The sequence below is a fragment of the Betta splendens genome, chromosome 10 (assembly GCF_900634795.4).
Source record: "Betta splendens chromosome 10, fBetSpl5.4, whole genome shotgun sequence".
Lineage (NCBI taxonomy): Eukaryota > Metazoa > Chordata > Actinopteri > Anabantiformes > Osphronemidae > Betta > Betta splendens.
This window is the reverse complement of record NC_040890.2, coordinates 13,059,089-13,073,830: the sequence shown is the minus strand read 5'-3', so window position 1 is coordinate 13,073,830 and position 14,742 is coordinate 13,059,089. Positions and strand designations below refer to the sequence as shown.

Genomic DNA, 14,742 nt, shown 5'->3' with positions numbered 1-14,742 from the left:
GGCAGCCAGATCGGTTATGGTTGTCTGGGGAGTTGGAGAGTTATGAGGGTTTCGCCGCTTTCTGGATTTCAAGATTTCTCGGCTGATCGTTAAAACGCTTTGTTCCATATTTGTTTGCGCGCTGACGCCGCCTTTCCGAACGCGGCGTCAGCGCCGCATCCGGACGCCTCATCCTTCTTCCCGATTCGCCGCTGAACCTGAGATTATTAAAAGTGCACGATGTGACACGTGGCCGCGAAAGTTATAATTAGACCCACTTAATGCCTCACGCCATGAGAGTACATGCGCGGCGCACGGCGTCTAAAGCACACTTAAACGGCAGGGGAGGTAATTGATTAACCATAGGAGACTGGAAACAGATGATGAAGATGATGCTCCAAAGCCATGTTTAATCAATAAAGCCACTTCCTACACATCAAGGGATTATTGACAGGAATTAGCAGCAGCTGTAATTGCTGACTTACAACCCAACAGATAAAGCCGCCGATGACTCAAAACCACTTCGCCGCCGCGATCACCTGCCTCCACGCGGGACGATGCGTCAACACGGGCGCAAAACCGCCAGAGCGCGTGACGTTTATGGGATATTCACAATCCCTAATATGAGAGATGCCCTTTCTTCAAGGTTGAGCACATTCTAGCTGAAACGATTCTACATGATGCAGAAGGAGCCATTCGGAGTACTCCCTATGGCTGAGATAATAACTTCATCATAATTAGCTTGTGGTGCTCAGGAGTGTTGAATTGTCGGTTGCAGTGGGATCTGGGCTGATTTATTGCTTGATTTAATTACGTATCAAAATTCAATTAGACATGCTTTCAGCCAAATTTAAAGTCAGTTTTGTCAAGCTGTCCCTTGAAATCGAGCACATTCTGAAGGACATCCTTCACAGCATTGTGACATCTAACTTCATAATCATCACTTACAAAAATATCACTCAAGTGCTAAATAAATAAATAAGTGAAAACGCCAGTTTGGGGGGAGCGCGCCTTCTCTTTCTATCCCACTACTTGTTTCCCATCTCAGCTGACATCAAACGGCATCAAATAGTGTGAAGCAGACCTTGATTCAGCGCTGATGTGAAGAGGGTTGCAGGTACTTTACCAAGTGAAGCTACGCGACAAAATGCTCTTTGAGCTCCACGTCGTCGGAGAAAGTGCCTGACTGTCTTTACCCACATCACTCACCGCCTGCTCCTTTACACTGGCGGGTGTGGTAAAAAAGGAAACTGTTTTGAATGAGTGTCAAACCAGCCTCCAAGAGTTACACTGATCTTTACTACTATGCAAATTCGTCATGTCATGGTGTCTATGCTAAGAAGTCGAGGAGGGGAAGGAATGCTGCAGCCGGAGGTGCTTGATTGAAGTGCACTGCTTTTGCAGTACTGTACTGTAAATACGCTCACTGACAATTTTATTACAGGTGGGTGCATTGCTAATGCTGCGCGTGACCTTACGTGACCCTTCCCTCTTTTATTGCAGCCATTGATTCGGCAAGGTGTGAGATATGTTCCATAGGGATTTTGATCTATACTGACCTGACAGAGATTCTGCAGATTCAATGGCATGACCACTGTGAACATCCCACTTCACCTCATCCCACGAGTGTTTTATTAGGCTGTGATCTGGGGACGGTGCAGACCATTGGAGTAAAGTAAAGTAATTTCCTGGAACCATCTCCAGACAATGATACATTATCTCGCGATGGGGGAGAGGAGGGGGGGGGGGGGGGGGGGGGGCGCCTGTAAAAAATGCACTGACAATATGAAGAGTTGCATCTGGTCAGCAACAATGTTAAATGTATTTATAGAAGCCAAAGCGTCATAAACAAACCCAGCGCTGGCGAACGCCCGGCGTTATCTCGCGCTCCTATTTGTTTCCCCGCAATAAAATTAAAGCAGATGAATAAAAGGCAGAAAGGAAGCGGCGGACGCATAAAGCGGCAGCGCTGCCGCGTTGACGGCCCCGCGGAGGGAGACGCGTCGTCCGCCGACCGCCGCCACACGGAATCACGCGCTCAACCCAGATGTTGTCGCCTTCGTTTTCCGACGCCGCTGTTAATTCCTGACAGCCAATCAGCTACAAACGCACCACAGCCGCCAGCAGCCGTGCTGGGCACATCGTCTGATGTTGTTTTTAGATAATGTTCATTCCCCTTTTTTTATTCCCTGATTCATTCCCTTAAGTAGCGTCTGTACCTTGACTTGACTCCTCTCTTGTTTTATGATAGCATGTCAGCTACAGCGATCGCGGCCGCTGATTATCATCCCGCTGATGCACAGCAGTGCCCAGGCCCCCCGTAACTGACAGGCCCCGCATTATAAATCCAATAATAAAAACACATTTCCTGTTCGGCTGGACAGAGCAGAACAATCACAAAAGTGGAATTGCCGAAAAAAAAACCCTCTTCCTGAATCCGCTCTGCATTCTCGTTATGCTACGCTTCATATGTTTGCTGTGTGAGATCCAGCATACTAAAATATGAATCCCATAATAAGCACTGTAGTACAGGCTGTTCCTTCACACATTACTGGCCGGGGCCGTACCTGTTTCTCTCTATGGATCGGTCAGTTCTACTGTTATTGGACTTAAAGGGAAAACATTAACTGCAGTATTCATGGGCTTCTCTGACGTAGCTGCTGCTTTAACGCAGATGGGGCTTTTTTTCATGGCTGTGCTTGTTCTAACATTTCATTGGGCGGATGAGATGTTGCTGCACGGCTCCTCTCTGTAGCCCGGCTGTGCTGGGTCCCCGTCTGGAGCAGGGAGCCGCGTCGCGAGGGCCGCGCCTGTAATTAAGTGTCCGCTAAGTGCACTGTCAAAGCGGAGACGAAACAGCGGGAACGAGAATGACAAGCGCTTCATAGATCCGAACTGCACTTCATCAAGATTTCCCGGTAATGTGAATTGTTCATCCGTTTGATCTCCCTCCCTTTGAATCCCGCGACAGCTGCCTTCATTGAGACTGGCAGAGGCATTGTCCACAGAGCGCCACGCGCTGTGAAACACAAGCTCACGTTTGAAGCCGCGAGCCCGAATTATTGTCATTCACTGGGATGATGCTGATTAATGACTCCCCGAAACATTTATGGAAATGATCTCCTGCAAACTGGGAGACGCTTCTGACTTCTGACTTTAAACACGCAATTGATAACCAAATCATTAGGGCTAATTTCATTCAGCTAATTTCATCTGGGTTCCACAATGCATTCGCTGTCACTCTTCCCATCACAACGAGCGTAACAATTACACAAAGAATCTTGTGAAACATTAATAATTCAGACGAGTACGGCCTTGACATAAATATCAGTGAAAACCCAAGAACAAGGAGTCATAATAGGTTATTATTTTATCATTATTCATCCAGAATGAATAGCCTGTTTTCTAAGCGGGATGGGTTTCACGTCTGCTATTCTGGTATTATGTAGTCTAATCACTATAGAAATGAAATTATTTGTTATTCACATTTCTTTTTTTAAATGTTTGCATATTCATCCATTTCAAGTAGAGTGTTGTTATTTCAGTATCAGATTTGCTCGTTTACTTATTTGCTCCACTATAGACAAAACAAGTAAAGAGGCCACAGGTTAAAAAAGCCCACCACACCAAAGGCGAGGTCACGCGTTTAGTTCTACAGCCAAATGCTAATGGAAACCAAAAAAAAGGATTGTTTTATAACCAGGCTGTGAACAAAAGAAGAAAAACACAAGTTGCAGCTGAGCAACAGTCGGTGCAACCGTAACACAAGAATTACTTTGACCGCTGCTGCCGCTGATAAAATATTAACAGTCAACATACTCAATATTCAGGTTGAGAGTCTGGGTCTTGCAGCATCTCCAGTGAGACCCATGCTAAACTCATGAATATTTTCTCAGGTAATCCATGAGTCTGAAGCCGCGAAGACGATCGCTCATCGTTCTCGTCTTCGCCTCCACGAACAACGAGAAACGACACACGAGTCGAACATACGGCCGTGAAGCCAAAGGCTAAAAAAAGAAAAAAAAAAAAAAAAAACCCGACTCCTTCTACCATGTTCAGATGCAAACTCCTCGGGCGCACAAAACGCACGCTTTATGGAGTATTTTCCTTCCGCGGCAACTTGTTACTGTAACTGTCAGCTCTTAAGCAGGAACGCAGACAATCCTTCTTGGAGCACCAGTGGCACAGTCTTGGTAAAACATTGATAAAGCGCCGAGACGAGGCCCGCAGTCGTTTCCCCATTTGCTCCGCGCGCATCTTCCTCATATATGTTGATGTCAGTTTTTCTGGCAGCACAGTCAGTTAAAAGCGCGCCACTGATGCGATTCAAACGCCACCGAGCCTCTCCTCCCCCCCTCCCCCCATCCGCCTCACCCAACTGGGGTCCATCACTATCACCAAAACAAACTCCTCATCACTGCCAGGATCTTTTTTTGTGTGTTGTGTTTTTTCTCCCCTTCCACCGCTGAGCACCAGTCACATTAATATCTTTGTAGAAGGCGAGTGTGTGCTCCAGGAAGCCGGTCCCATGTGTTTCTGCGGGTTTTTTTTTTTTCTCCCCTCCACAAACCTCTCGCTGTTTCTCTGGCCACAGCCAAGTGCATTAACATATGTTCTCGCAGTGCACAGTGCTACTCTGCATTGGTAAATGCCTTATTACGGCTCCGTGCTCTTCCGTTGCATATCCATAAGTAGTAAAACACGGCCATATCTGCCCACTCAGAACAGTGGGGATGTGTCTCACATGACAGGGGGGCTCCTTAACATTTAGTCAGAGGCCCTCTTTGTCAAATTGATATTCCGCCCACTCGGAGTAATGCTGGGTGGTAATAATGACAAATACAGGCAATATTGCTACTGAATGCTAGGCACTAAGCATAATAAGGTCATCTATCGGCTATGTTTTTTTTTTTGCCTGTATTTATGCCTTTTTAGCATGCAGAGTCAAATTCTCTCAGTATGACTTGCATCTCCAAAGACTACGCCGGTGTGGAATATGCAGAGTGGGAAAATATCCTCACCAATGCAGCGAGAGCTCACACACTCGTAATCATTCCGGAACCGCAATTACCCTTTATTATTCCAGTTACGGCGGTTGTTTTTTTTTTCCATCTTTCTTAAGTAATACAAGGTATTTGGGCAATCATGTGTATGTCGCTAGAATGAAAACATTCAAATTGCATCCGTTCGCAATTGGTGCAAATTCGGAAAAAGGTGACACTGTTTCTGAAACAGCCCCGTGTTTGCACAATGCACCAACGGAAGAAAGCGAAGTAGTGGGAGGAAAAATAATGAGGCGCGCGGAGGATGCCTCTCGTGGCATCGCGGCACATCCTTGACAACGTAGCAGAACTTTAACTGATGTGCGGCTTCGTACAAATGAGTCGGATTTAAAAAAACGTATCATCCCGTGACGCGGAGACGCCACGACGAGCGGGGAAACACTCGGCGCATTAGCATGAATTTGAATTGCGGCGTCATTAGCGCCCGCGGTGGAGGTGTTGCTTGTATGATGAGTATAAATTGGAAACGTGGGGGAGAGAAGACACGCCCACTGTGGGTGAACGCGGCTCCATCTCGCCGCGCTCGCGGGAACGCGCCTTTGCAAATGGCCGCCGGCCGCGGAGGCCGTTTGAGTTAGCGCGCTCGCGGTCATCCGCGCGGTGGGACGCCTCGTCTTCCCTGTCTAATTTGAGCCGTCTTTGTTCCGTCTGCCAGCCGCTCGGTGATGCCGCGCTGATGTGAAGGCAGATTCTGAAAGACAGTGTATCAAACACTACACCCTGAACTTGTCTTATTGTTGCACAAAGAACTGAGGCCTGGCATCCATGACATCCCACAGCACTGCACTGATTTATAATGGTTGGGAGGAAAAATAAGAGGCCAGGATACATCACTGAAACATGAAGGCATTGAATAATACTTTGCTCATGAATAAAATCATTAAAAGAAGCTCTTTCATAACATAGGCCACAACCATGAATCTTGAGTTTAGAGCTATGATTAATGCCTTATTTATAAATGAAAGCTTTTAGATTTTTAAGGTTTTTATTCAAGCATTTATTTATGTTTTCAGTTATTTATGGTCTGATTCTGGCTTCGAAACGTCTAATCACCTCAGGACACAAGTTTTATTTGCTTCAACTTTTAATATCTATTTCTTAGACAATTTACTTTGGCCTGCACCACTGTGCAGACTAATGAAGCCTTAAATGCTTTGTTGAAGTCATTACACATGGAAATCTAAGCACGGCGTCTAATGACAACAACCCGGACTAGAAAATCAGTGTCAGAGGGAAAGAATTCAGCGGCACTCTTATTGTTTCAGCTTGTCTGCCCAAGAATAACAAGCTCCCGTCTGATCCTCCACCCTTGAAAACATCAGCGAAATAAAAGCATGAACAAAGTCAAGCTTGCAAACGGTCTCAAGGTTTATGATCGGTTCAGGATCATCATGTTTTCAGTGAAGTAATATTTGCACAGGCTAAATGTAATGCTAACAGTCTCATTTATTAAAGCTCAGGTTCAATTAAGCAGCACTGTTTGCCAGACTGCAACTCCTCCTAACTTTTTATCTGGGATAATGATGGATGATGCGCATGGCCTGATGTTTTTATCTCTTCCTTTTCTAAATGCAGGCACGACTCTAAGAGTTCTTCTGCCCCAGACATAAAAATAAAGCTTTGTAATATAGCACTGGCAACAAGATACTGGATGATTCATGTAGCTTAATATTAATCATAGCCACAATTTATCACGCTGAAAAAGACAGTGATTCATTTATTTTAGCATTTACAGTGGTTTAGACGGAATATTCAAACGCGGCTGTTACCCAGGATTTACAGGTGAAATTCACCTCTCATCCAACAGCTTCTTTTGTAACGCAGCTCCGCCTGGCTCACACTGGGGCTGTATTTGTCCGTTCCCACTTTTAGACCTGAACTTAAACGAATGCTCGATGTTGGTAGATCATCTTCATCATCATGGATTAACTGATAAATGTCTCAAATCGGCTGTAAACTAGCTGAACTGCGTTAAATAGATACAGTTGTGTAACAAAACGAAAAGAACAGTTAAAATTTCTCAGTTTTGTCATTCAAATCAACGTCTATAGCCACATGAACTGTAAACTGTACATTACATCTTCGGGCCCTTTACCGTTCGGGCGCTACATCAACAGTAGCAGATTGCTTTTCTCTCCCCTCTCTGTTTAATGATCGAACCAATCAGACATTAATGACACAATCTGTGGAGCCGGAGTTTGTCTTTGCAAACTTTGTCCATTTTAGCTGCTGAGACGCTAGTCTGGCAGCACACCATGGTTTGTGTACACAACACCAACATCTGCCGCAGGATCAGACATATGCATTGTACCTAAACATGACTCTTTTAAGTAATTGTTTACACTATTTTCATTTTTTACATCTACACATTTATTTATTTAGCTTGTACATTTATCTTAATGCATATGTTTCGGATGTATTGTGCTTATGTAACACGTGTGTCATTAGTGAACACTACAGTTCTCTGTAGCAGGTCAGATGTGATAACGTACCATGGACACTCGTCCTGCAGGCCTTCGCTAAGTCCAACCGAGCACCTGAAGTGGGATCTGTGAAAGCCCCGTATGCCTGTCTTTAAAATAGTCCAAACCATGACGGTGGACTCTGGGACGTGGTATTATCCTCCAGTCAGGTTAAGATGCTTATACATTAGCGATGGAGGGGACCGTGCAGCTGGACTGCTGTCCTGGAGCACACAATGACTTCCCATTAATAGGTCGGGACTATCAGGAGAGCCCACCCTGAGCAGAGATTTCCACCTGGATACGGCCTATGGCACAGGGCCGCTGCCCCCAGCCATCTGCACTGATTTGACAAATGATTCTATATCAAAGGCCCCTGCACTGATTTGGGTGGTAATTGATTGGAAGTGAGGCTCTCAAATCCCTGATTGGTTTAGCTGGATATAGGGAGGGGATATGCCGTGGCGAGTGGGCGCGAAGGACAGCCAGCGAGAGAGAGAGAGAGAGAGAGAGGGGAAAGGAGCGCAGGAGGTGTGGGAAACCCAGACGTCGGCCTCATTTGCACTTTGAGGGAATTGAGAATGTAATTTTGGCGAGATATGCAATTTCTACACACAATATGTAGCATTTTTGTCCGGACTATATGTGGTTAGTGTGTCCATGAAGATTGGATTTCAACCATTCGAAAAGGGGGGGAAAAAAAGAAAAATGGCAAAAAAATGGAAACATATCGATTTGTTCTACACGGAGGTGTGGTCTGATGTAGATGAGCGTGACAAGTTGCCTGAGAGGGAAGCCGGGATTATTTATTTCTTTATCAATTTCTTGTGAATTTTTAACGCCCTCAACCCTCGTTGTAGAAAGTGTGACAGGAGCGATACGATCGAACGCGGAGGCCTCGTTCTCCGAAACATTCAACGCAATAACACAAATGCATGACAGAAATATACCAAAGATATGCATTATGTTTATATCCGTGAAACCTAATGGCCGGTTAAACTTTATTTTCCTCTCAGTCGTTATAATTAACGCATCTAAAGTGCTTGTTAATGTCCTCCATCTGCGGCGGCGCCTACGTTTCACACAGTGGATGCTCTGCAGACACGCTCGCACGACTGTGACACGGAGGGTGCGTACTGTACACAGAGGCCTACCGCCTCATTGTATGGCAGGCTGGCTGCACCGCATACCTTTTGCCATTTGACACAGACATGTGGTGCCTGCTAGTGACAGACGCTGCACAGTACTGGTCCCAGAGGTCACATGTGACCTTTTGCATTGTCTTTTTTTCTCAGTCACAAAGCATTATTTGTTTGATGATGGCCACCGATGCAACCCCGCGGGCACCTCCGCGGAGCCGTGGGTTGTTGCTGCTTGTCTTCCGAGATCACATTTATCTCAAAATGAATCGTTTCTCGTGCGCATGGGCGTGCGTGTGAAGGGGGGTGGGGGTGGGGGGCTTTACATGTAGACATAGACGTCCAGGAAGATGCTTCGCCAACCACCCGTAGTCTGTTTGATGCCTTTAACTCTGCTTAATTGCTACATGGCTTGGCCCTTGTTTGGATGCCAGAGGGATTTTCTTTTATTATACAGAATGAATCATCATTAAGATGTGCTTATTCAGTGGCCTTTTCTTGGCTTAAAAAAACCTGACGCCGCTCACTGGATCTCGGGCACTTTAAGTGTCCCCGGCAGCGTGTTTGCATCCGCCGGCGTCACGCTCACGGTAGCGAGGCGTCTATCGCGTGCATTTACATTGTTAGCTGACATTTGAGGGGAGCGCCTCTCGTTTCGCGTGGAAAACCAAGCTGTGAAATGGGATCCCGCAGATGCACGCCTTTAGTTTACCACAGCAATTTCATTGCTGGCAGGAGCAGGGTGGAGCGCAGACCCCGAGCCGTCAGAGGTGCCTGATCCCCCACCCCGTCCCTCGCCCTCTCCATCTGTCACCTAACTAGATTGCACTGTTAACACAGGTACTTGCATGTCGTCACGCGTGCACGAGCGCAACGCGGTGCACGAGGCGGGGCGGCGTCAGCTACAGGCTGGGAAAAAAGAGAGCCCCTGTTACAAATGCGACGCCACAGTCTGTGCACGAAGCGCACGTGCGCCGCATTAGCACGTCGCTCCTCACATTTTATCCCCATTCTTCAGCTCTATAATAAGAAACGGTTATTCATGCTGTACATTTAGTAGAAAAACCTCGTGAAAAACTGATACAATTTTCCACGGGCTGAAACCTGGAGTCAGAAATATGATCCTGCCCTCACCTCCTACCCTGACTGTGTACTGTAATGATGCTCTGAGGTGAGCCTGCTCATCAATTATTCACAGAATGCAAGATTTTCACCCTTTATTTTCGCGCCGGCTGGAAGAGCGCATTTAAGAGAAAGTGAGGACGGGGAGAGGGAGGGAGGGAGGAGAATGAGGACCGCTCCGAGCCTGAATGGCAGAGAGTTTGCGGTGGACGGACAATGCGCCCGACGCAAGTTATAATTGTAGTTTAACAATGTGGAGACCTTTGAGATTTTTCAGTATGCAATATGTGGCCTTTAGACTAGGATCGCTATGGAAACCAAAGGCCCCCGAACGACCCGCGGTGCCCACCCACTCGGACAGCCGTTAATCATCTTCGCTCAGATCCTGGCACTGCAGAATTTGGCCAATGTGTCAAGAAGCAATTATATATACTTAGTGCTTGGGCACCCCCCCCCCACCACCACCCCCACCCCCCTTCCCTCGCTCTCACACTCTTAATATAATCACAGAGCAGTCAGTTTAAAAGCCCTCTGTTCATTTCACTATCTATCTGGGGGATACACACAATGCAGATGAAGAGAAGTGTAAAAAGACAGCGGATATTCTATTCTGAGAGCCATTATAATCAGAATATTCTTTTCATATAAATCATATCCAGCCATTTACTGATTTCACCAGCCTCCCGAGCTGACTGACATACTAAATTACCCCAGCTGGCCCATTGCATTCGCTGCACATATTGGGCTGGTGCGGATCATGGAGACTAATGTGAGCTGACTGGAGGGAGATTATGTTCCGCTGCTAACAGCTAAAACGTGAATAACACCGTCCGCGGACCCGCGGTGTTCCCCTCATTACATCAGCCCCGATCAGCTGTGTGGAAAAGGGAGAGCGTCACGGCAGTGGGGCATGCAGGCGTGCGGCACAGTAGCCTGTGGGGGAGAGGCGTCACCGGCCCGCCCTCCAGTAAACACCTCGGGCCCTGAATGAAGGACCAGCTGCGTTACTTTCACCTTCCTCCTGCTTCCTCGCTGACTGATGATGAGGGGAGGGGGTTTCATTAGTATTTACTGTCCCACCACTCATCGCTCCCCTCCATCGGACTCCCATTTACCGAGGTCCAGTCCGGCGCCGACCCACCCCCGCCTCCGCCACTCATCCAGAAAAGGACACGGCCGCTTTCTTTGACACGTTCGGTGCTAAGTGAACGGAAACCGTGTGAATTTCGCTGCATAGCACATTATCGCGTTTGCGGCGGGCGTGCGTCGGGAGCAGGAGCCGGGGAGGAACGTACAGTAGCTTCAGCCGGCGCGCGGAGACGCCTCGAGACCAGCGCGGCGAAGTGAGGATTCTAACTGTGCATTTCCAGGACTAATTAGCATGGAATAAATCTGCCCTTCTCACCTCGTGTCAAATGAACGTTGAGGCACAATGTGGATGGAAAGGAGGAGGGAAAAAAATACCATCCTCGGTTTGAAATGAAAACATTTGCTTTTACTACACTAATACAGGAAATTCATTTACACATCCTTTGGCAGAGAGGCCTGTGAGAGGCATATGGTGAGTGGAACTAACATGTGAAAAAGACACATCTTGACATAATATAGAGGCTGTTTCCTAATGTGAGACGCAACACACAGACACAACCTAATAAAACTATTCATTGGATAAATATTCCACATAATGCTGCTGAGAATAAACCGGCGTTTACCTTATGAGGACAAATCGGGGGCGGCGAGTTGAAAGACTTCTCCGGTGTCTGACTGGGGTTCTACAAGGAAAACACATTAACAGGGACATGTTTTCAGTGCGGAGCATCTCCCAACAAATCTTCAGTGACACAAGTTGCAGCTTATTTCCTGGACTTTGCCATTAGCATTTTTTTTCATATATTTCCGAGGGGTTAAGCGCCCGCTAATCCCAGGCCGTAGCTTCTGTTGACAGTCCTATTTTCGGTCTTTATCTCGACAATATCATCATCGTATCGTACAAAACGCGAGTGATGCATTTGATTTTGTTTTCCAGGCTTTTCCATCCCGCCGCAAAGATTATAAATCCCTCTTTGTCGGAGGAGTTTACTGAACATATGTTCAGACTTTTGCATACGCGCCCGAATGCATTTTTTGAGGTTAAATGATTATCACATTGTTAATACACCAATACATCACTCAGATACAAGAAAACACCATTAAAAAGCAGACACAAGGTAAGTCAACAAGCCAACAACAGATGGTCCCGCTGCTTGTGATTATGCAAAGATCCAAAGTATTTGCATATTCACAATGGCACTGTGGAAAAAAGGAAACGAGAGGCATCTTGAGCTGACCTCAGTGGGAAATGAAAGAGCAATGGGTGAGGCGAAGCCAGCGGGGAAGGGGATGAGCGCCGCAAACTTCTTTGGGAACCTCCCAAGCACTTGTCTCCCGGGAAGTCCCTGTTGATTTCCAAGCAGGTGCTTTCAGTTATGTCCTCATATCCAATTATGTGCCTGTGGTATGTCTGATGCTCCCTGACACTATTAATGGCTGCCTTATGGTATCACCAGGACAGATGAGGCACTCAACCCTCCAGACTCTTAACATCTATATTTCATCGCACGGCAAAAAAAGGAAGAAAAAAAGAGAGAGAGAGGGAGAGAGCACCTCTCTGTCCAAGGCGAGCGAGCGAGAAGCAGCCAGGACTTCTCTGAAGCATAAACACCACATCATGAAATATGAATGGATAGATGGGCCTTGCTGGGGCAATGGAATTAGTAGACAAAATCCTCCCCACAGATCCAGTGGTATTAACCACCATGTCTTAATTGATGTGACACATAAACAGTAGTTATTTGTGTGTTTACAGTACAGGACATGTATTACTGATGAGTTGCACTGGAGGAAACCGCGCAGCCTTGAGTCCAAACGCTACCTCCACTGATCTCATTTATTCATCCCATATTGTTAAAGACAGACAGCGTGCGCAAAAGTGAGCAGCTCTCCACGAGTGTAACAGCTTATTCTCACATAATTTGAGGCGTTATTGGAAAAAAAAACAAGCAAAGGTCGAAGCCCTCTGCGTAATACGAGCGCCGAATCAGACGCCAGAAATGCAAAAGTACAGAGCACAAAATGAGATGTTTTCTTAGGAGATTTATTAAGAGTCCATCACAAATCACAAGTAAACAGCAGTGAAGCCAAAGCAGAGCAACCACGTGTAACGTGTTCCTCAACTCAGACCCGGCGCTTTGCTCCACATGCCTGGTGGAGCTTGATACCCACCATAGATAATCTAAATCCCCTTCCCTTTCTTGAGCACAAACATAGCTAACATCTCCCCAGGCTATAATTACTGTTGTTTTATTTATTTATTTATTTATTTTGCAGCTTTTTTTTTTTTCATCACAATCTCATTTTATTCTTTGAGCAGAACACAACATTACGTTTCATTTTACGCTGCGCTCCCCTTTGTCTCGCAGCGCCGGCGTAACTCGCGCACGTAAAAGTTAATTATTGATGATTAATTTTGCATCAGCGTGGAAACGACGCAGCGCCGGGGAGCCATAACTCAGGGCCTGTGTTTTTACAGGAGATCCGGCTGTGAAGACTACAGAAATGCACAGATGTGAAACCGTAGCTGTCATTCTCCCACTCACCTTTGGTCCGGGACATTTTGCATCTGATAGGGAAATACTATTGACAGGGTTTGCAGCCAAAGGCCTTGGATTACACCGCATATTGATGTTTTTGTCTTTTCAGAGCACTTGGGGTGGCTATCGTAATTTGATGAGGCCCAGAGAGCACAATGGTACGCTATATAACAAATTTTATTTGGTGTGGAAGCGGAAAGATAACTGAAATATAATGTTTCTTTGTCTGATTTCTTGGCGACATGCTGATTTAGCGGGGATCATATCTGCTAACCTTGGGTTTGTTTTCCTTTCAAGTAATTCTTCCCCTCGCTCAATAAAACCTGTATTTTGGTAAACCTCTAGTGCAACAGTGGAGGAACCAGAACACATCATACGCGTACGTTGCCGGACGTGGTGCACGGTAGTCCGGTCACATTCGCCATGTCAACTTCCCCAACAAGCGCAGTGCAAACACAAGAGCACCATTCATCGCTGCAAGTGGACAGGGACTTGTGGCACATTTGTGGTTCCAGCCCCATCAGCTCATCCTTCAGTCTCCACACATACAAGGAGGCTTTATGCTGTTGTCTTCCCGGGTTCCCTCAAAAGCGTCGTGCTGCATTTCCAGCAGCTAGCTACAGTCCCCCCCCCCCAAAACACACACCCCATAATAAAACACAGTTCTCACTAGGATTAAAGGAGCAATGTAGTTCAAGGATTATTGAATGCCTTTGATCATGTGACTGCCACGTTTTTGATCTGCAGCTCATAGCACCAAATATATTCCCTTTTTCTTGCCTTCTGTCTCTATCTGCTCTCCACGGATTCCCCCGCGCTTCATGGTTTTTCTGCAGTGTGAGGAGAGAGAGGCTCCTGACAGGCAGTGAGAGGAGAGGGCGTAACAAGTGCGAAGCACATACATTCGTAATATAGTGATGAGGAAGAGCTGCTCGCGCCGCTTATCAGCGCTAATCTGCACATATTATGAGAGATAGCGGCGACGCGTGTCGATGTCGGCCTCCGATCCTTGCGACAGGGAAGAACTAGCGCAGTATTTATCTTTCCCACAGCTCGGAGGCGACAGTGAACTAATCGTACTGGTTTTCAGGCGACGCCACAGATGTTTTATGTATAGAGAAAGTGAAGCGTGGATTATTTGCCTTTGAAAGAGGAAGTGGGGTTTCGGATGCCTCGACCCTCCACTGTACCTCCAGCTGCACCCTGCTGCTGTTCATTAGCAATTTCTGAGCCTTGGGCTATTTTGCAATATTTCAATCCCCACTTTATTATTATTTAGTGCCTGACTTGGACATGCAATCAAAGGGACACGCAATATGTGCAACACTTGTATTGCAGCGAGGCCTTT

The 14,742-nt window shown here is 46.5% G+C and overlaps 1 protein-coding gene and 1 long non-coding RNA gene across 9 annotated transcripts in view; one reads left to right on the top strand and one right to left on the bottom strand.

The window, feature by feature from the left end:
* The window catches only part of pcdh11 (protocadherin 11), a 136,741-nt gene that overhangs the window by 49,879 nt on the left and 72,120 nt on the right, over positions 1-14,742 (bottom strand). For 5 of the 6 annotated variants that reach the window (XM_055512283.1, XM_029165835.3, XM_055512286.1 and 2 more), the window contains one exon: positions 11,478-11,537. The exons of the other annotated variant lie outside the window; for it this stretch is intronic. In XM_055512283.1, coding sequence (XP_055368258.1) covers positions 11,478-11,537 — 60 coding nt within the window. The remainder of the gene's footprint in view (positions 1-11,477; positions 11,538-14,742) is intronic. 6 annotated transcript variants of the gene reach the window in all.
* LOC114864848 (uncharacterized) overlaps positions 1-14,742 on the top strand; it is a 136,228-nt gene that overhangs the window by 96,266 nt on the left and 25,220 nt on the right. The gene's annotated exons all lie outside the window — the stretch shown is intronic.